Source organism: Nicotiana tabacum, chromosome 3, assembly GCF_000715075.1.
Source record: "Nicotiana tabacum cultivar K326 chromosome 3, ASM71507v2, whole genome shotgun sequence".
Lineage (NCBI taxonomy): Eukaryota > Viridiplantae > Streptophyta > Magnoliopsida > Solanales > Solanaceae > Nicotiana > Nicotiana tabacum.
This window is the reverse complement of record NC_134082.1, coordinates 90309813-90330683: the sequence shown is the minus strand read 5'-3', so window position 1 is coordinate 90330683 and position 20871 is coordinate 90309813. Positions and strand designations below refer to the sequence as shown.

Sequence of the window (20871 nt, the reverse complement as noted above, 5' to 3'; positions counted from 1 at the left end):
CATATTTGGATTTTAGCCTTTAAAATTAGCATTTTTCCTTACAGCTTGTTTGGATGGTTGTTACTTATTGTATCGTATCGTATTGTTACTTTAAATACAATGTTTGTTTTGATTGTTACTTAAATTTTATTGTATCGTATCGTTAAATTCGTCATTACGTAATGATGAAATGTGCCACTTTATGTAACGACCGATTTGGTGTGGTTGCGTTGTTTCCTTGGGTTTTTCTCTCAATCTCACCCTTCATTAGTATTAAATAATTTTATTTTATCATTTACCTTACCTTTTTATATACTGTATCATAATTTTTCTTTATAATATTGCAAGTTTATTCATCATATTACTGATGCGTGATACCATGAAACGACGATAAAATGACACAATCCATCCAAACATTGTATTCATCAAACGATACAGTACAATACAATACAATACGATACATTATGAAACAATACGTAACAACCATCCAAACAAGCTGTTAGTTTTAAGTTAATTAATTGTTTTAATGTTAAAAATAAATAAAGAATTTTAATAGATTGATTTAGGATTTTAATTGATTTTTAAAAAAAAAAAAAAAAAAAAGAAAAATAGGAAGAACATATTTTTGGTCTTGTTTCTTTTGAAATTGGGCCAATTCCTAAAAGCCTAAATTAATTTTAAACCCCAACTCAATTCTAATACCACTACCCAAATACCCATTACCCTTTACCCTACCTCCTACATATAAGAATGCATGAGGAAACCTAAAATAGATATCCATCAAATTTTAGACATAATAGAACACTCCCCTTCAGAAAGGAGAGAGAGCAAACGGTGCCCCTCTGGACCTTCTTCCTCATCTCTCACCTTCAAAAGAACAATCAGATCCTAGATCCCGGAAACCCAGGGCCATGTCACCTCCTTCTTTTTCTTGAAAAACCATAGAAAAACACTCTGTGTGTGACCTTGAACTTGTTGAGAGAGGAAGTTGGCAAGTCAAATTTCAGATCTAGAAAAATTCAAAAGAAGAGAGAAAAAATAAAAATAAAAAGTTCAAATTTATGCTACACGGTTTGTTCGTTTCTGGGCTTGTGAATTCGAAACTTGTCGTTGTAGCTGTTGGAATCGTTTTTTAGCTTCATCCGAATTTGTATTGGCCTCTATTTGGTTCATCTCTATTATCTCAATTGTGTAATTATTGGTGTGGAAATTGTTGTTGGAGTTGCATTTGCAGATTTCTACCATATTTGAGCTTATTTCAGCGTTTCCCTTTCAATTAGTCCACTTGCTCCAGGGCGCCCTTATTCTCTGCATTAGATTGATAACCCTCACTTTTTCTTTCTCTGACCTTGTTTGTTGCTAAAAAGAAAGAGAAATGAACAGTAATTTGGTAACGATTAAAAATTCTTAAATATACGCGTCTACATTCAAGAACAATGACTTGATGATTCTAGCATTAACAATGGCTCAACATCAATTTGGCAAACTCCGTTGGCTCTCTAAGGTAAGAATTTTCACTTTATATTAATTGGTATGTACTTCATAAAGTGATTTAGATGCAACTCAAAAAATGGTTTTGTTTCGTTCTATGTAGAACGAAGATTGAAAATGTCACCAATCATTATGTAAATTGTAAATATTGAGAAGGAAAATTTAAGTTTCTGGGACATCTTTGTCGTGAAAAATGATAAGACTTTTCTTAGAGTAATAAACTTTCTATTGGTGCACCATACAACTTCTAACATACTAATATAGAATCTTAATGAAATTACTGTTTTACACTATTTAATTATTTGTGTATCCAACTGAAGATATTTATATTATCTGATATTGTTTACATCTATCTTTGGTTGAGGGTTTGAGTTGTATTGAAAAATCTGTACCTCTGGATTGTGATCGGCTCGGTGTCTGTCACGACCCTAAACTCGGACCCGATTGTGATGATGCCTCTCATGAAGACAAGGTCAGCCAACTATTCCCATATTATGTTAAACAGTTAAACATCAAGAAAATAGTCTAGAACATGATTTAATAATAATAATAAGTAGCAGATAATATCATAAATATGCGGAAAGACAACCCAACACAGCCCAATACCGGAGTGTCACTAGTCATGAGCATCTATAAGTCATAATACAAGTCTGCTAAGTCTATAAGCTGGTACAAATGTCTCAAAAGAGATAGAAATGATAAAGAAGGAGAAACATGGGACTGCGGACTTCAAGCAGCTACCTCGTGGACTCAGATATCTGCCGGGATCTCTCAACTCGCACTAGCAGGATCCGCAACGCCTGAATCTGCACACAGGGGTGGAGGGAGTAAACTGTGTACTCCAACTCAGTGAGTAACAAATGTAAATAAGACTAAAAGCAAGAAATCATGTAAGGCACAAAGCATTCTATAATGAAGCAGTGAAACCATTTAAAATTAGTAAATTAGTGAAAGATAGGTAAAATCCTTTAACTCAATTGTAGTTTCATGAAAAGCCTTTTTCAATAATTAAGCAGGTAATTGACAGTCAAATATGAAGAGTAAACACATAAAGGCTCGTCCCTCGGGCACACTATCAACAAATCCGCCCCTCGGGCAACATCTCCAAACAGTACCAGCCCCCCGGGCAATCACATGGAACAATACCATCCCCTCGGGCTCAATCTCACATCATAATGGGTACCCGCGCTCACTGGGGGTGTACAGACTCCTAGAGGGGCCCATTACGGCCCAAGCGCAATATCAAGCCACCTCGTGGATCATCACTAGGCCCTCGGCCTCATATCAATCAATCCACCTCGTGGTGTACATATCTCAAGCCCTCGACCATATAATCAGTATCAAATGTTTCCACACAACATAGGCCATCGGCCTTACCCAGTCAAAATCCTCACAAGCTACTCGGGCAACAGAAAAATAGTGTTTCTTAGCCCAAACATCATTTAAAATATTATTTAAGTATTAAAATTGAGTAAACATGGTTGAGTATGAAAAATAGTGAAAAATAACATGACTAAGTTCAAGTATAAAGTTACAATAGTGAGGAAATATCAATAAAAATCCCCCTAAGGGTTCAAATACTTGGCACGAAGCCGAAATATGGCAGCCAGACCCCACACTCATCATCAAGCGTGTGTCTCACCTCAGTATAGTACTACGATGTGCAATCCGGGGTTTCAAACCCTCAAAATATCATTTACAATCATTACTCACCTCGAACCGATCAAAGCTCTAGCTCGCAACGCCTTTGCCCCTCGAATCGGCCTCCACTCACGTCGAATCTATCCAAAATTAGAACGAGGACGTCAAAGTATGCTAAGGGAACGAAGCCCAAGCGAAAACAATTAATATATGACACAAATCCCGAAATTACCAAAACCCGACCCCCGGACCCACGTCTCGGAATTCGATAATTTTTACATCAATAGACTCCTTATCTCCCCACGAGTTTATACATATCAAAAGTTCTAAAATCCGACCTCAAATGGTCCTTTAAATCCTTAATTTAAGGCCTAAGTTCTCAAGCCCTAGTTTCCCCAATTTTCATCCTTAATTTCCATGATTTCTAGCTCTAATCCATGAAATAATAGCATAGGAACGAGTTTTAGGTCCAAATTCCTTACCTCAATGAAGTTCCCTTGAAATCCCTCTTTCAAATCGCCCAAAAAGCTCCAAAGCCGAGATAAAAATGGTGAAATTAGCTAAAATTCGCGAAGGCCACAATTTATACTTTCTGCCCAGGCGTTTTCGCATCTACGACACAATAACCGCTTCTGTGGTACCGCATATGCGGCCAAATTACCGCTTCTACGGTTCTTCACTTAAAAGGCCCAATCCACATCTGCGGTCAACTCTCCGCACCTGCGCCTTCGCAGGTGCGGTCACACTACCGCATCTGCGGTTACTGACGATTCCTCCAAAATTCGCTTTTGCGGATACTTTTCCGCACCTGCAGTGTCGCACATGCGGTCCCCAATTCACAAGTGCGGAAATACCAGAAGCAGCTGAGATTTTGCAACTTCACAAGTCTTAAACCTTTCCGTCAACCATCCGAAATCACCCTGAGGCCCCCCAGGACCTCAACCAATAGCACAAACATATCCTAATACTTTATTCAAACTTGTTCCAATCATCAAAACACCTCAAACAACATCAAATCATCCAAAACACATCGGATTCAAGCCAAACTTTCTAAAATCTTCCGAAATTTTGCCTTTGATAAAAAAACCAACCAAACCACGTCCGAATGACCTGAAATTTTGCACACACATCCCAAATGGCACAACAGAACTACTGCAACTCTCGAATTTCCATTCCGACCCCTATATCAAAATCTCGCCTACCAACCGGAAATTGCCAAAATACCAACTTTTCCAATTAAAGCCTAAATCTACTCCGAACCTCTAAAACTCATTCCAATCATGCTCCTAAGTCATAAATCACCTCCCAAAGCTAACTGAACCATCAGAACTCACATCCGAACCCTCTAAAACATAAGTCAATATCCGATTGACTTTTCCAACTTAAACTTCCTTAAAAGAGATTAAGTGTCTCAAACCTTACCAAAATCATTCCGGATTCGATCTGACCAACCCAATACCACAAAACACGGATAACAAGGCATAAAGAGGCAGAAATGGGGAAAACTGAGCGGTAACTCATGAGATGAATGGCCGGGTCGTCACATCCTCCCCAACTTAAACAAACATTTATCCTTGAACGACTCAAGAAACATACCTGAAGCCTCAAACAGGTGAGGATATTTGCTCTGCATCTCTCGCTCGGTCTCCTAGGTAGCCTCCTCCATGGGCCGACCTCTCCACTGCACTTTCACTGAAGTTATATCCTTTAACCTCAACTTTCAAACCTGACGACCCAAAATAGCTACTGGCTCCACATCACAAGTCAAATCATCATCCAACTGAACCGTGTTGAAATCCAAAACATGAGATGGATCCCCAATATACTTCTAGAGCATAGAAACATGAAATACCGGATGCACACTCGACAAGATGGGTGGCAAAGCAAGCTCATAAGCCACCTCCCCAATCCTCCGAAGCACCTCAAAAGACCCAATAAACCGCGGACTCAATTTCCCTTTCTTCCCAAATCTCATAACACCCTTCATGGGTGAAACCTTCAATAAAACCTTCTCGCCAACCATGTAAGACACATCTCGAACCTTCCTGTTAGCAAACTCTTTTGCCTCGACTGTACGGTACGAAGCCTCTCCTGAGTCACCTTTACCTAATGCTGCTCGGTGGGCCGGGCCTGAACCGGACCGGACCGGGCCCGCGGTCCTAACGGGCCTGGTGGGCCTGGTGGGCCGGTCCTGGGTGGGCCGGTCTTGGTGGGCCTCTGAGCCCGTCACGGGCTGGTCTCCATGGTTGAGCCCACGAGCCCGGGACCGTTTGGCCCGGGACCGGCAGGCGGGCCTGGGCCGGTCCTGGCGGGCCTGGCGGGCCCAACGGCTATTTTAAAAAAAAAAAAAAAAAAAAAAAAAAAATCAAACGGCCATATTTAAAATCTAGCCGTTTGGGCTGAAAATATGACCGTTTTTTAAGTTAAAAAAATGGCCATTTGGCCCCCAAACTTTATTTTAACCCCAAACTTTATATAATTACACTTTTCCCCATTTCTCAACTATAAATACCCCCTCATTCTTTCATTTTTATTCACCAATTCATCAATATCTCTCAATATCTCTCAATCTCTCTCAATCTCTCTACTACAATTACTTAATTTATTGTTGAAATTTCGTGAAAAATTGTGAAGTTGTTGAATTGAAGTTTTCAAGTGTTCAACGATTTTCAATTTTCAAGAAGTTGTTCGGCAATCCGGTAAACTCGTTTCAACTCTTACGTTTTTATAATATATTTTTGTGTGGTTTAGTTTGCATAATTATAATTAATATGGCATTTACTTTGAAAAAAATGTTTGGTAAAGGAAAAGATAAAACCGGTGAAAGTAGTGGCCAACCAACTACCCTTCCCCCGGCTCCCCGACCTAGAAAAGATAAGCAAGTTGAAAGTAGTCGCCAACCTAGACGTCCTCCTCCTTCCGTAATTCTTGATAGTGATCACCCTTGTTTTCAATTTACCGATAGTGAATTTTATCATAATGTTGCACCAGGTGATAGATTAGATGATGAAATTATGAATGCTCTTTATCCTAATGAAACCATCTTAGAAAATAATGAGGAAAATGAGGATGATGATGAAACTCAAGCACCGGATTTAGATGATACACCTACTAGTCCTCTTAATAACCCAAGTGATGCACCGGTCGACCCACCTGTAGAAACTCCTACTTTTAATAGAGAACCTGCTAAACGCTTAGAAACATCATTAGTTTGGAATTTTTTTACTCAAGTAAGAGAAAAAAATAAGGCTAAGTGTAAAACTTGTGGGAAATTAATGTCGCATAAATATGTAGGAGACCGTAGCGGCACAGGTAGTTTGACTAGGCACATAAAAACACACCCTAGAGATAAGGCTAGATTTTTTCAAATGAAAGCGCATCTAGAGGGGACAAGTGTAGATTCTGCGATTAACCCTAGTACAGGTTCAAATCTAGTTCAACCAGGAATTAACACTGTCACTGGAGGTATTTTATATTACGATCCAAATAGAGATCGTGAAGAATTAGCAAAGATGATTACTGTTATGTGCTTACCTTATACTTTTGCTTCTAATCCTAATTGGGTTCATTATATTAGAAGAGTGTTTAATCCTACTTATAAAGGTTGGCCTCGCGCAACAGTTAAGAGTGATATTTATAAATTCAAACATGAATATGAACAATATTTGCGTTATTTATTTACTCATATACCTAATCGGATTTCTATTACTACTGATATTGGTAGAAGTGGTAATGATTGTGATTACCTAACTGTTACAAGTCATTGGATAGATGAAGAATGGATAATGCAAAAACGCATAATTGCATATAGAATAATTAATTCGCGTCACACAGGTAAATTTATAGCTAACACTGTTGCAGATATTTGTAGATATTTTTGCTTTAGCGATAAAATAATGGCAATTTCAATGGATAATGCTTCTAGTAACACCAGTGCTATAGGCATGCTTACAACAACACTAAATCCTGCATTTACTAATATTTTCCATGTTAGATGTATTTGTCATATTTATCATTTAATTGTCGGTGATGGTATGCGAATATTAAACATAGAAATTGAAAAGGTTAGAATGGCTCTTAATTGGCTTTTTTATTCAAACCGTAGAAGTAGACTTAGAGAGTATTTTAAAAAATGTGATGAATATGGCCTTAGAGAAAGAAAGGTTCCTAAACCTTGCCCGACTAGATGGAATTGTATGTACGAAAGTTTAGTAGTAGCATATGAATATAGAAACCCAATTAATGCAACGTTTAATTCTCGGGTAGGTGGTGAAGATGATGATGAAATGCTTACCACTCAAGATTGGACTAATGTTAAAATTCTTTTAGATTTTTTAGAACATTTTCAAATTGCAACAAATGCATTTTCTGGGCAATATTATCCTACTATTTCAAACTGTTTAGTTTATATTGCAGCACTATCTGATTTGTTTGTTGAATTTAGTGAGGGTGGGGATATTTATGAACTTGCTATAAATGAAATGAAACAAAAGTTTAAAAAATATTTTTTTCCTATCCCTCCTATTTATGGTCTTGCTGCAATGCTAAATCCTACAATGAAATTGGGAGGTCCTCATTTTTGGTATTCAAATATTTATAAGGCTTTAGATCTTTCAAATGAGGAAATTGCGACACTTGCAGATGCAAAAGCTTCAATTAAGATTAACGCTCAAACAGTTTATAATGCTTATCAACTTGCCTTAGAGCATGCTAGGCCAACTATTCCAACCCCTACTTCGTCTAGCTCACAATCCTCTAAAAGAGTTGCGGGCTTAAAAGCTCTTAAATCTTGGACGGAGTTCAGGGGGTCTCAAGGTGAAAATTATGATGAAACTTCACATCTAAATGAGCTTCAAGTTTATTTGTCTCAGGGACTTGAAAAGGAGAATCCAGACGGCTCTTTTGATCTTTTGGAATGGTGGAAGGCAAGGGAAAAACATTTTCCTGTTCTTGCAAGGATGGCTCGGGATATTTTATCAATTCAAGCTTCAACTGTTGCATCAGAGAGCGCTTTCAGTCAAGCAAGACTGCAAATAGGTGATCATAGAGCGTCTATGAGGGATAGCTTGGAAAAATCAGTATTGTTTAGAGATTGGATCCGCTCGGAAAGAAGAAACTTTGGAATTGCAGAAGCACAACCGGCGATAGATGAAGCTTATGAAGAAATGATAGCGGAACTTACGGAGGATTCGGCTTCGCCCGGAAGTGGTGATGAACAAGCTTCTTTTCCACCACCACCAACGCAACCTCCTCCGAACCTTGAAGGATTTATGAGATTTGTTAGAGATAATACATAGAATAATATGTAACTTGTATTTTGGCACATCTTCCTTAGTTTTTTTCCTTCTAATGGTGGTATTAGTACCTTGTTGTGCTCATTCCATTGGGGGAAGGATGACTAAGAAAGATATGTCATTTTTTGGTAATAAAATTTATTGCTTCTACCCATGAGCTTCTTTTCGCAATATTTCTTTGTCTATACTTAGAATTATTTATATGCTACAATATATACATAATATACAATATATATACTACAAGAAAATATATTTATAAGATACAATATATACATAAGATACAATATATATACTACAAGAAAATATATAAGAGAATATATATACATAAGATACAATATAATATACTACAAGAAAATATATTATGCTACAATATATACATAATATACAATATATATACTACAAGAAAATATATAAGAGAATATATATACATAAGATACAATATAATATACTACAAGAAAATATATTATGCTACAATATATACATAATATACAATATATATACTACAAGAAAATATATTTATAAGCTACAATATATACATAAGATACAATATATATACTACAAGAAAATATATAAGAGAATATATATACATAAGATACAATATAATATACTACAAGCAAATATATAAGAGAATATATATACATAAGATACAATATAATATACTACAAGCAAATATATTATGCTACAATATATACATAATATACAATATATATACTACAAGAAAATATATTTATAAGCTACAATATATACATAATATACAATATATATACTACAAGAAAATATATAAGAGAATATATATACATAAGATACAATATATATACTACAAGAAAATATATTATGCTACAATATATACATAATATACAATATATATACTACAAGAAAATATATAAGAGAATATATATACATAAGATACAATATAATATACTACAAGAAAATATATTATGCTACAATATATACATAATATACAATATATATACTACAAGAAAATATATTTATAAGCTACAATATATACATAAGATACAATATATATACTAAAAGAAAATATATAAGAGAATATATATACATAAGATACAATATAATATCAAGAAGTGATATTTATGCATGACAATTTAGTGTTTTACTATTGTTTTGTTATTTTCTTTTTCGTCAAGCACTTTAATAATTAGATATACATATATACTACATATTAATATAGCCATGATACTACAAGAAATTGTCTTTAAAAAAAAAAAAAAAACCCGCTAGGCCCGCGAAGCCCACGAGCCCGGCCCGTTAAGCACAGGACCATGTGGGCTTAGGCCCGTCACGGGCCGGTTCCACCCATTAGGCCCACGAAGACCGGGACCGCCAGGCCCGGGACCGCCAGAGCCCGGGACCACGAAGCCCGGGACCGCGAGGCCCGGCCCGTTAGGCCCACTAAGGCCCGGGCCCGGGACAAAATACAGCCCTACCTTTACCTTTTCTAAGGCATCGTGCACCATGTCCCTAATAGCCTAGCCTCACCGGGCTCGAACCAACCAACTGGAGATCTACACTGCCTCCCATACAAAGCCTCATATGGAGCCATCTGAATACTTGAGTGGTAGTTGTTGTTATAAGCAAACTCTGCAAGCGGTAGAAACTGATCCCATGACCCTCCAAAATCCATGACACAAGCACACAACATGTCCTTCAATATCTAAATAGTGCGCTCGAACTACCCGTCCATCTGAGGGTGAAAAGTTGTGCTCAACTCAACCTGAGTACCCAACTCTCGCTGCACAGACCTCCAAAACTGTGAAGTAAACTGAGTGCCCCTATCTAAAATGATGGAAACTAGGACACCATGCAAATGAACAATCTCCCGGATATAGATCTCTGCCAACCACTCTGAAGAATAAGTAGTACACACAGGAATAATGTGCGCGGACTTGGTCAACCGATCCACAATCACCCAAATAGCATCGAACTTCCTCAAAGTCCGTGGAAGTCCAACAACAAAGTCCATAGTGATCCTATCCCACTTCCACTCGAGAATATCCATCTGCTAAAGCAAGTCACCCGATCTCTGATGCTCATATTTCACCTACTGATAATTGAGACACCGAGCTACAAATCCCACAATATCTTTCTTCATTCTTCTCCACCAATAGTGCTACTTCAAATCCTGATACATCTTCGCGGTACTCGGATGAATGGAATATCGCGAGCTATGGGCCTCCTCCAGAATCAACTCCCGAAGCCCATCCACATTGTGCACGCATATCCGGCCTTGCATCCTCAACACCCCATCATCACCAATGGTCACATCTCTAACATCATCATGCTGAACTCTGTCCTTAAGGACAAGCAAATGTGGATCATCATACTGGCACTCTCTGATGCGATCACATAAGGAAGACCAAGAAACCACCAATACCCGACTGGGCTCCAAAACATCTAATCTCATGAACCGATTGGCCAAGGCCTGAACATCAACTGCAAGAGGTCGCTCCTCAACTGGAATATATGTTAAACTCTCAATAGTCACTGCCTTTCAGCTCAAGGCATTGGCCACCACATTGGCCTTTCCCGAATGGTACAATATAGTGATATCATAATACTTAAGAAACTCCACCCATCTCTGTTGCCTCAAATTAAGATCATTCTATTTGAACAAGTGTTGGAGGCTACGATGATCAGTAAACACCTCACAAGACACACCATACAAGTAATGCTTCCAAATCTTTAACGCGTGAATTATGGCAGCCAACTCCAAATCATGAACGGGGTAGTTCTTCTCATGGGGCTTCAATTGATGAGAAGCATAAGCAATAACTCTACCCTCCTGCATCAATACACAACCAATCCCAACTATCGAAGAATCACAATACACGATATATGAACCTGAAGCTGATGGCAAAACCAATACTGGAGTTGTGGTCAAAGCTCTCTTGAGCTTCTGAAAGATCTCCTCACACTCGTCCGACCATAAAAATGAAACACCCTTCTGAGTCAACCTGGTCAAGGGCGATGCGATAGATGAGAATCCCTGAACAAACCGGCGGAATAGCCTGCCAACCCAAGAAAGTTGTGAATCTCTGTGACTGGGGATGGTCTAAGACAACTCTGTACCGCCTCTATCTTCTTTGGATCAACCTGAATGCCCTCGCTGGACACCACATGCCCCAAGAAAGCCAGTGAACTGAGCCAAAACTCACACTTGGAGAATTTTGCATAAAGCTTCTCCTCTCTCAATCTCTGCAACACAACTCTCAAATGCTCTGCGTGCTCCTCCTGACTACGTGAATACACCAGAATATCATCAATGAAGACTATGACAAACGAGTCAAGATAAGGCCGGAACACACTGTTCATCAAATGCATGAACGTTGTTGGGGCATTAGTCAGCCCAAAAGACATCACCAAGAACTCATAATGACCATATCGGGTCCTGAAAGCTATCTTAAGAATATCCAAGTCCCTGATCTTCAACTGGTGATAACCTGAACGGAGATCAATCTTGGAGAACACTCTCGCTCCCTGAAGTTGGTCGAAAAAATCATCAATACGAGGCAAAGGATACTTGTTCTTAATTGTTACTTTGTTCAATTGCCTATAATCAATGAACATTCTCATTGTGCCATCCTTCTTCTTCACAAATAGAACCAGCGCACCCCAAGGTGACACACTAGGCCGAATGAACCCTTTATCAAAGACTTCCTAAAGTTGCTCCTTTAATTCCTTCAACTCCGCTGGTGCCATTTGATATGGCAGAATAGAAATGGGCTGAGTTCCCGGCACCAGGTCAATACAAAAATCAATATCCCTATCCGGTGTCATGCCCGGCAGGTCTGCAGGAAACACATCGGAAAATTCCCTCACACCTGGGACAGAATCAATACTGGGGGTCTCAGCTCCGACATCCCTCACAAAAGGTAGATACGAAAGACAACCCTTCCCAACCATACACTGGGCTTTCAAGAATGAGATCACTCTACTAGGAATATAATCAGTCACACCTCGCCACTCGATCTGTTGCACACCCGATATAGCCAATGTGATTGTCTTATCATAACAGTCTAGAATAGCACGACATGGAGATAGCCAATCTATGCCCAAAATGACATTGAAATCCACCATACATAATAATAAAAGATCCACACGGGTCTCCAGACCCCCAATAGTCACCACACACAACCGGTACACACGGTCTACAACAACAGTATCACCCATCGGGGTAGATACATGAACAGGTGAAGCAAGAAACTCATGGGGCGTACCCAAAAAATGAGCAAAGTATGATAACACATAAGAAAAGGTGGAACCAGGATCAAATAACACAGAGGCATCTCTATGGCAGACTAAAACAATACCTGTAATAACAACATCTGAAGCAATAGCCTCGGATCTGCCTGGAAGTGCATAGAAACGGGCTGACCACTACCTGATCGACCTCCCCCTCTGGGGAGACCCCTAGCTGACTGACCTCCACCTCTAGCTGGCTGGGCGGGTGGTGGTGAAGTAACTAGCGCTAAAGCCGATGACTAACCCCTCTACTAAGATGAACTCACAAGACGACGAGGGCATTGCCTCCACATATGACCCATCTCACCACACTCATAACAAATCCCAGCTGTTGTAGAAGGGGACTGAAGGGAACCCCTGGCATTGGAGTGACTAGCAGATACACTCGGTATAGAAGAGCCCTGAACTGATAGAGCACGGGACAAACTCTGAGCTGGGAGGGAACTAAGTGATGACTAGCTCTGATGAAAACTGTGAGAACCATGACCCGATGATGTCCCACGATAACCTGGGCAAGCTGGATGAGAAGGCCTAAATGGACGGCCTCTACCGTACTGAAACTGGCCCCTTGAAGGAGTACCACTGTAACTACCAGATCCTCGAGGCCTCTTGGCCTCCCTCTTCTCGTGCTCCTGGCGACTATCAGACTTAATCTCATGGGCAATGTCAACAACCTCCTCGAAAGTAGCACCAATCACCCTCTCTCTGGTCATGAGAATGCGAAGCTGATAAGTGAAGCCATAAACAAACCTCCTAATCCTCTCTCTATCTCTCGGAACCATCCAAATAGCATTACGAGCTAACTCGGAGAGCCTCATCTCGTACTGCATCACAGTCATCTCTCCCTAACACACCCACTCAAACTCTCTACGCAGCTCCTCTTTACGGGACTGCGGCACATACTTCTCCGGAAAGAGAACAGAGAACTACTTCCAGGTAAGGGGTGTTGCACTAACAGGCCTACGCCTCTCAAAAGCCTCCCACCAAGTAAAGGCAGCTCTTGAAAACTAATAAGTAGTGAAAGTGACCCTGTTGGTCTCCAAAATACCCGCTATACGAAGCATCCTCTAACACTTATCTAAGAAACCCTAGGCATCCTCGCCCTCTGCACCACTGAAGTCGGAGGCTGCAGTCTACCAAACCTCTCCAACCTACGCTGCTCATCCTCTAGCATAGCAGGAACTACATAGTCCTGAGCAGCTACAACCGGCTGGGTTGGATGTGCCCCCAGCGTCTAAAGTCCCTGTACGACCTGCTTAGGTGTGCGAGCGGCGGGAGTCTGATTGCCTCCTCGGCCTGATAAGTAGTTGCGGCTATAGTGGCTGAAACCGCCTGAGCTAGGCCAGTGCAAACTGATAAGATCTTAGCCAAGGCCTTCTAAAGACCCAGAATCACAATGGGCACAACTGGTGCCTAAGCTGGTGCTGTTGGAGCTCCCATAACTGGGACCTAATCTAGTACTGGGGCAACTGGTGGATCTGCAGGTGCTACCCTACCTGCGTTGCCCCTACCACCACCACGGTTGCGTCCTTGGCCTCTGGTGGCCACAGCTGGTGGTGCTGGTGGTCGTCCATCCTGACCAGTAGTGCGTGTCCTCACTATCTATGAGAGAATAGAATAATAGAAGTTTAGTACTTGGATCAACAAATTCGCACGACAAGAATTTCAAGAATATGAAGTTTTTTCCTAAAGGTTCTGCAGACTCTCGAGGATAAATACAGACGTCTCTGTACCGATCAGCGAGACTCTACTAAACCTGCTCATGACTCGTGAGACCTATGTAATCTAGGCTTTGATACCAACTTGTCACGACCCTAAACCCAGACCCAGTCGTGATGGCGTCTCTCGTGAAGACAAGGCCAGCCAACTATTCCCAATTCGATGTTAAATAGTTAAACAGCAAGAAAACAGTCTAAAACATGATTTAATAATAGTAAGTAGTGGATAATATCATAAATATGCGAAAGGACAACCCAACATAGCCAGATACCGTAGTGTCACTATTCATGAGCATTTATAAGTCATAATACAAGTCTGTTAAGTCTATAAGCTGGTACAAATGTCTAAAAGAGATAGAAATGATAAAGGAGGAGAAACACGGGACTGCGGACGTCAAGCAGCTACCTCGTGGACTCCGATATCTATCGGGAGCTCTCAACGCTTGATAAAAGAGATCCGCAACGCTTGAATCTGCACACAAGTGTGCAGGGAGTAAAGTGAGTACTCCAACTCAGTGAGTAACAAATGAAATAAAGACTGAAATCAAGAAATCACGTAAGGCACAAAACATTCTATAATGAAGCAGTAAAACCATTTAAAATCAGTAAATCAGTGAAATATAGGTAAAATCCTTTAACTCAAATGTAGTTTCATGAAAAACCTTTTTCAATAATTAAGCAGGTACTTGACAGTAAAATATGAAAAAGTAAACACATAAAGGCTCGCTTCTCGGGCACAATATCAATAAATTCGCCCCTCGGGCAACATCTCAGAATAGTACCAGCCCCTCGGGCAATCACATGGAACAAAACCAGCCCCTCGGCTCAATCTCACATCACAATTGGTACCCTCACTCACTGGGGGTGTACAGACTCCTGGAGGGGCCCATTACGGCCCAAGCACAATATCAAACCACCTCGTGGCATCATCACTAGGCCCTCGGCCTTATATCAATCAAGCCACCTCGTGGCATACATATCTCAGGCCCTCGACCTCATAATCAGTATCAAATGTTTCCTCACAACATAGGCCCTCGGCCTTACTCAGTCAAAATCCTCACAAGCCACTCGGGTAATAGAAAAATAGTGTTTCTCAGCCCAAACATCATTTTAAATATATTATTTAAGTATTAAAACTGAGTAAACATGGCTGAGTATGAAAAATAGTGGAAAATAACATGACTGAGTTCAAGTATAAAGTCAAAACAGTGAGGAAATATCAATAAAAATTTCCCAAATGGTTCAAATAGTTGTCACGAAGACCAAATATGGCAGTCAGCCCAAATAATGATAATAGCAAATAGATTTCAGTCAAATACGCGGTAAAATCATCAATTGGGACGGACCAAGTCACAAACCCCAATAGTGCACGACCCCACGCTCGTCATCAACCGTATGTCTCATCTTAGTATAGCACTACGATGTGCAATCCGAGGTTTCAAACCCTTAGAACATCATTCACAATCATTACCCACCTCAAACCGGTCAACACTCTAGCTCACGATGCCTTTGCCCCTCGAATCAGCCTCCACTCGCGTTGAATCTATCCAAAATCAGAACAAAGACGTCAAAGTATGGTAAGGGAACGAAGCCCAAGCAAAAATAATCAATATATGACACAAATCCCGAAATTACCAAAACCCGACCCCCGGTCCCACGTCTCGGAATTCGATAATTTTTACATTAATAGATTCCTTATCTCCCCACGAGTTCATCATATCAAAAGTTCTGAAATCCGACATCAAATAGTCTTTCAAATCCTCAATTTAAGGCCTAAGTTCCCAAGCCCTAGTTTCCCCAATTTTCACCCTTAATTTCCATGATTTCTAGCTCTAATCCATGAAATAATAGCATAGGAACGAATTATAGGTCCAAATTCCTTACCTTAATGAAGTTCCCTTGAAATCCCTCTTTCAAATCGCCCAAAAAGCTCCAAAACCGAGATAAAATGGTGAAATTAGCTAAAATTCACGAAGGCTACAATTTATACTTTCTGCCCAGGCATTTTCGCATCTACGACACAATACCCTCTTCTGCGGTACCGCATATGCGGCCAAATTACCACTTCTGCGGTTCTTCACTTAAAAGGCCCAATCTACATCTGCGGTGAACTCTCCACACCTGCACTTTCGCAGGTGCGGTCACACTACTGCATCTGTAATTCCTGACGATTCCTCCAAAATCCGCTTCTGTGGCTCCTCTTCCACACGTGCGGCGTCTCACCTGCGGTCCGCAATCTGCAGGTGCGGAAATACCAGAAGCAGCTGAGATTCTGCAACTTAACAAGTCTCAAACCTTTTCGTCAACCATCCGAAATCACCCTGAGGCCCCCCGGGACCTCAACTAAGAGCACAAACATATCCTAATACCTTATTCAAATTTGTTCCAATTATCAAAACACCTCAAACAACATCAAATCACCCAAAACACATCGGATTCAAGGAAAACTTTCTAAAATATTCCAAACTTTCGCTTTTGATAAAAAACCCAACCAAACCACGTCCGAATGACCTGAAATTTTGCACTCACATCCGAAATGACACAATGGAACTACTACAACTCTCGAAATTCTATTCCGACTCCTATATCAAAATCTCGTCTTCCAACCGGAAATTGCCGAAATACCAACTTTGCCAATTCAAGACTAAATCTACTCCGAACCTCCAAAACTCATTCCGATCATGCTCCTAAGTCATAAATCACCTCCCGAAGCTAACCGAACCATCGGAACTAACATCCGAGCCCTCTAACACATAAGTCAACATTTGTGCCCTCTAACACATAAGTCAACATCCGTTTACTTTTCCAACTTAAACTTCTTTAAAAGAGACTAAGTGTCTCAAAACTTACCAAAATCATTCCGGATTCGATCCGACCAACCCGATACCAAAAAACACGGATAACAAGGTATAAAGAAGTAGAAATGGAGAAAACGGAGCAGTAACTCGTGAGATACTGGTCAGGTCGTCACAGTGTCTTTGAGAGAACTGTCATCAACTCATTGTCTTAGATTCTTTAGGTGCGTTTTGTAATAAATTATCGCTGCCATAGGTACGGTTCCCATGGCATGGTCACGATACGTAAATCTCGTTTCGGGTGCATTTCATGTAACCCGATTATAACAACTTCGAATAATAAAACCTTTTGAAATAAATTGAGGTGTGTCATTCCAAACAAAATTTATAATCCATAGCTCTCACAAATTTGCTATTGAAGATTGAATCGTCGTAGTTGCTTTGGGCGTGTTATTTAAATAATTCATCATAGCAACGGGTACGGTTCCCATAGCATAGTTGTAATTTTTAATTACTAAAATCCGGGTGTACATTTCATGTGACCCAATTTCAATTTTTCAACAGTAATAAAATAAACATGTAACAAATCGCGGGTGCATTTCATGTAGTGTGGTTTGTGGTGTGTTCCAAAACGGTAAGTTTACGACAATCGTAACTTTTTCAAGAAATAATTCCATAAATCGTAAAAAGCGGTTTAAAAAGTTAAAAATGCACAATAGATTTAAAACATATAGTAAATCAGATAATAGGACAATTATTAATAGTTTAAGTGACCGTGCTCGAACCACGGAATCTGGGAATGCCTAACACTTTCTCCCGGGTTAATAGAATTTCTTATCTAGAATTTCTGGTTTCGCAGACTTTTAAATAAAGTCAAATTTCCTCGATTTGGGATTTTAAAAATAAATCGGTGACTTGGGACACCAAATAAATTATCCCAAGTGGCGACTCTGAAAGAATTAAATTAAATAATCCCATTTCGATTAATGTCACTTAAATTGAAAAAACACCCTTACATCCCCCCTCGGGTGGTAAAAAGAAGGTGTGATATCTTTGTCTTAAAGATAAAATTAAACAACCCAGTATGCCACTCCACGTCTGTATGGCCCACACTCTTCCAGAATTATATCTGGATCTCATCTAGCCTAGTCGCTATTCCCCTACTCATCTTACACATCGCTCCAATAACCTCTTCGACCTTTATATGCCTACAATAGCCAAAATCACACAAACTCTTGGTTTTCTCCAACTCACCCAGAACAATGCTTCTGTCCCCTTTCTTGTTCAACAGTCTATGGAAGTATGTCTACCATCTTCGTCCAATATGGCCATCTTCCATCAATACCATGACATCTTCGTCTTTGATGCACTTTACTTGGTCCAAGTCATGAGTCTTCCTCTCTCTAACTTTGGCTAACCTATATAACTTCTTGTCCCAGCCTTTTCTCCCAAGCTCTGCATACATACGTCCAAAGGCAGTAGTCTTAGTCGTCGTAACCGTTAACTTTGCCTCTTTCTTTGCCTTCTTATAACGTTCCGAATTCGACCTCTTTTCCTCCTCGTTTGTGCTCTCCATTAGTTTCAAATAATCTGTTTTCTTTACTTCAACTTTACCTTGGACCTCCATATTCCACCACCAATCCCCTATATGTCTCCCAGGTATCCCTTTATAGCCCCTAAAACCTCTCTCGCAACTTCCCTAATGTAGTTCGCTGTCATGGCCCACATCGCAGTCGTGTCCCCACTACTCTTCCAGGCCCCCATCGCCAGCAACCTCTCCCCTAACTCTTAGGCTTTGTCCTTAGTCAAGTTTCCCCATTTGACTCTAGGTTGACTGCACACTGCTCTCTTCTTTCTATTTCTCTTGATCCCCAGATCCATAACTAGGAGCCTATGTTGGGTCGTGAGACATCACTCGGTATGACCTTGCAATCAATGCAAAGACCTCTATCGCATTTCTTGTAGAGAAGATAGTCTATCTAGGTCCTGGCCACTATACTCCGAAAAGTGACCAGGTGCTCCTCCCTCTTTGAGGGACTCGAGTTAACTACCACCAGATCAAAAGCTCTAGCGAAATCCAATAGCGAAGTACCTGCCATCTCCAAATCTGAACCCTCCATGCACATCATCGTAACCCCCAGCATTAGCCTCGATATGGCCATCAAAATACCCTTCAATAAAATCTTCTCGGTGCACAGAATACCATGCACCACCTCGTCCAAATCCTCCCCAAATTGCCTCTTGACTGCCTCGCTCAAGCCTTCTTGAGGAGCACAAGCACTAATCACACTCAAAGTAAGCCCCCCAACCACTAGCTTAACCGCCATCTCCCTATCCTTACCCTCCTAACCTCGACCACTAGCTCCCTAAGATCCATGTCAACTAATATACCAACCCCATTCGTGCCCCCAAAACCTCCAGAATACCACAGTTTATACCCGTTAACATCGCGTGCCTTAGTACCCTTCCACTTGGTCTCCTGGACACACGCTTTATTGATCCTCCTTTTTTGAAGAATCTTACCCAACTCTATAGTCTTACCTGTCAACGTCCCTATGTTTCAGGACCCAACTCTCAGCATAAAAGCTTCCTTGTCCCCCTTCCCACCCTTTCCCCCACTCCCACCCCACCCGAGGACATGACTTTACTCTCATATCGTAAACCATAGCCAATATAGACTAAGGGTACTATTTAATCACTATCACTCAACCAACAAAGAGTTAGAATAGAGTAAATTATGCTAAGAAGAGAATTTAACAAGTTAAAAGTGCCAAGAACAAGTACAAAAACTCAAGTGAGTATTAGCACAATTAATCTACTTGAAGAGACAGATGTAACAAACAAGGTTGAATTGAATACAAGGCACTACCAATAAAGAAAATATGCTAAGAAATATGAAAACTTAACGAGTTAACGGTGTCAAGAACAAGTACCAGAAAACAAGAACAAAAACTCAAGCATGTGCTAGTGCAATTAATCTACCTAAACATACAGATGTAACAAGCAAGGTTGAATTTAATACCCGGCACTACCAATACAGAAAAAAAAATATGTAATAGAGAACTCTGCATTATATTGAATAAGAAGTTTCTAATTTTTGCTTTGTTTTGCTTTACTTATTTTATTAGCTCCTATTCATCCTCTATGATTGGGTGTACTTAGTAAGATCTGTATTAGGCGCAAATTCCCTTTTCTTTATCCTTCATTTGTTTGATTTATTTTCTTTTTTCTCTAGCAAACTATGAGAGAACAGTATTATCCAATAAGATCTGCTAGTTTTAAGAATGGAAAAAGTTAAATGAAGTAAAACAAGATGACGTTCACACTCTTCAGTTCAATACCTCTCTATTCCTTTCTTCTTTTTCTTTCTTTTCTTTTTTAAAAACTTTTGTAAAAAGAATCTACTACCAATAAAGAAAATATGTTAAGAAATATGAAAGCTTAACGAGTTAACAGTGTCCAGAACAAGTAAAAAACAAGAACAAAACTCAAGCACATGCTAGCGCAACAGAGAACAAACCGACTAAAAACTGCAACTAAAAATGGAGAGATAGAACCTAGAAATTAGAGAGCTAGACGGAAGTTTGGTGGTTGATTCCGCCTGAAAATACTAGGTAGTGGTCGTCGGAACTCTGCTTGGAGATGTCGCCGGTTCTGAGGTCACCAACGGTGAACTAATAAGTAGTTACT

At 40.1% G+C, this 20871-nt stretch overlaps 2 protein-coding genes across 2 annotated transcripts; both read right to left on the bottom strand.

Annotated features, from left to right (window-relative positions):
• Window positions 1–18487: 18487 nt before the first annotated feature.
• On the bottom strand, window positions 18488–18808 carry LOC107828840 (uncharacterized). Its single transcript, XM_016656218.2, has one exon. It carries the CDS (start codon window positions 18806–18808, stop codon window positions 18488–18490), a length of 321 nt encoding a protein of 106 aa, XP_016511704.2.
• Window positions 18809–19160: 352 nt separating this feature from the next.
• On the bottom strand, window positions 19161–19508 carry LOC142176622 (uncharacterized). The gene has a single exon (XM_075244671.1). It carries the CDS (start codon window positions 19506–19508, stop codon window positions 19161–19163), a length of 348 nt encoding a protein of 115 aa, XP_075100772.1.
• Between the last annotated feature and the right edge of the window lie 1363 nt (window positions 19509–20871).

Excerpts from the sequence above, each read along its gene's own strand:
- LOC142176622 (XM_075244671.1), bottom strand. The coding sequence starts at position 19,508 with ATGGCGGTTAAGCTAGTGGTTGGGGGGCTTACTTTGAGTGTGATTAGT.
- LOC107828840 (XM_016656218.2), bottom strand. The coding sequence starts at position 18,808 with ATGGAGGTCCAAGGTAAAGTTGAAGTAAAGAAAACAGATTATTTGAAA.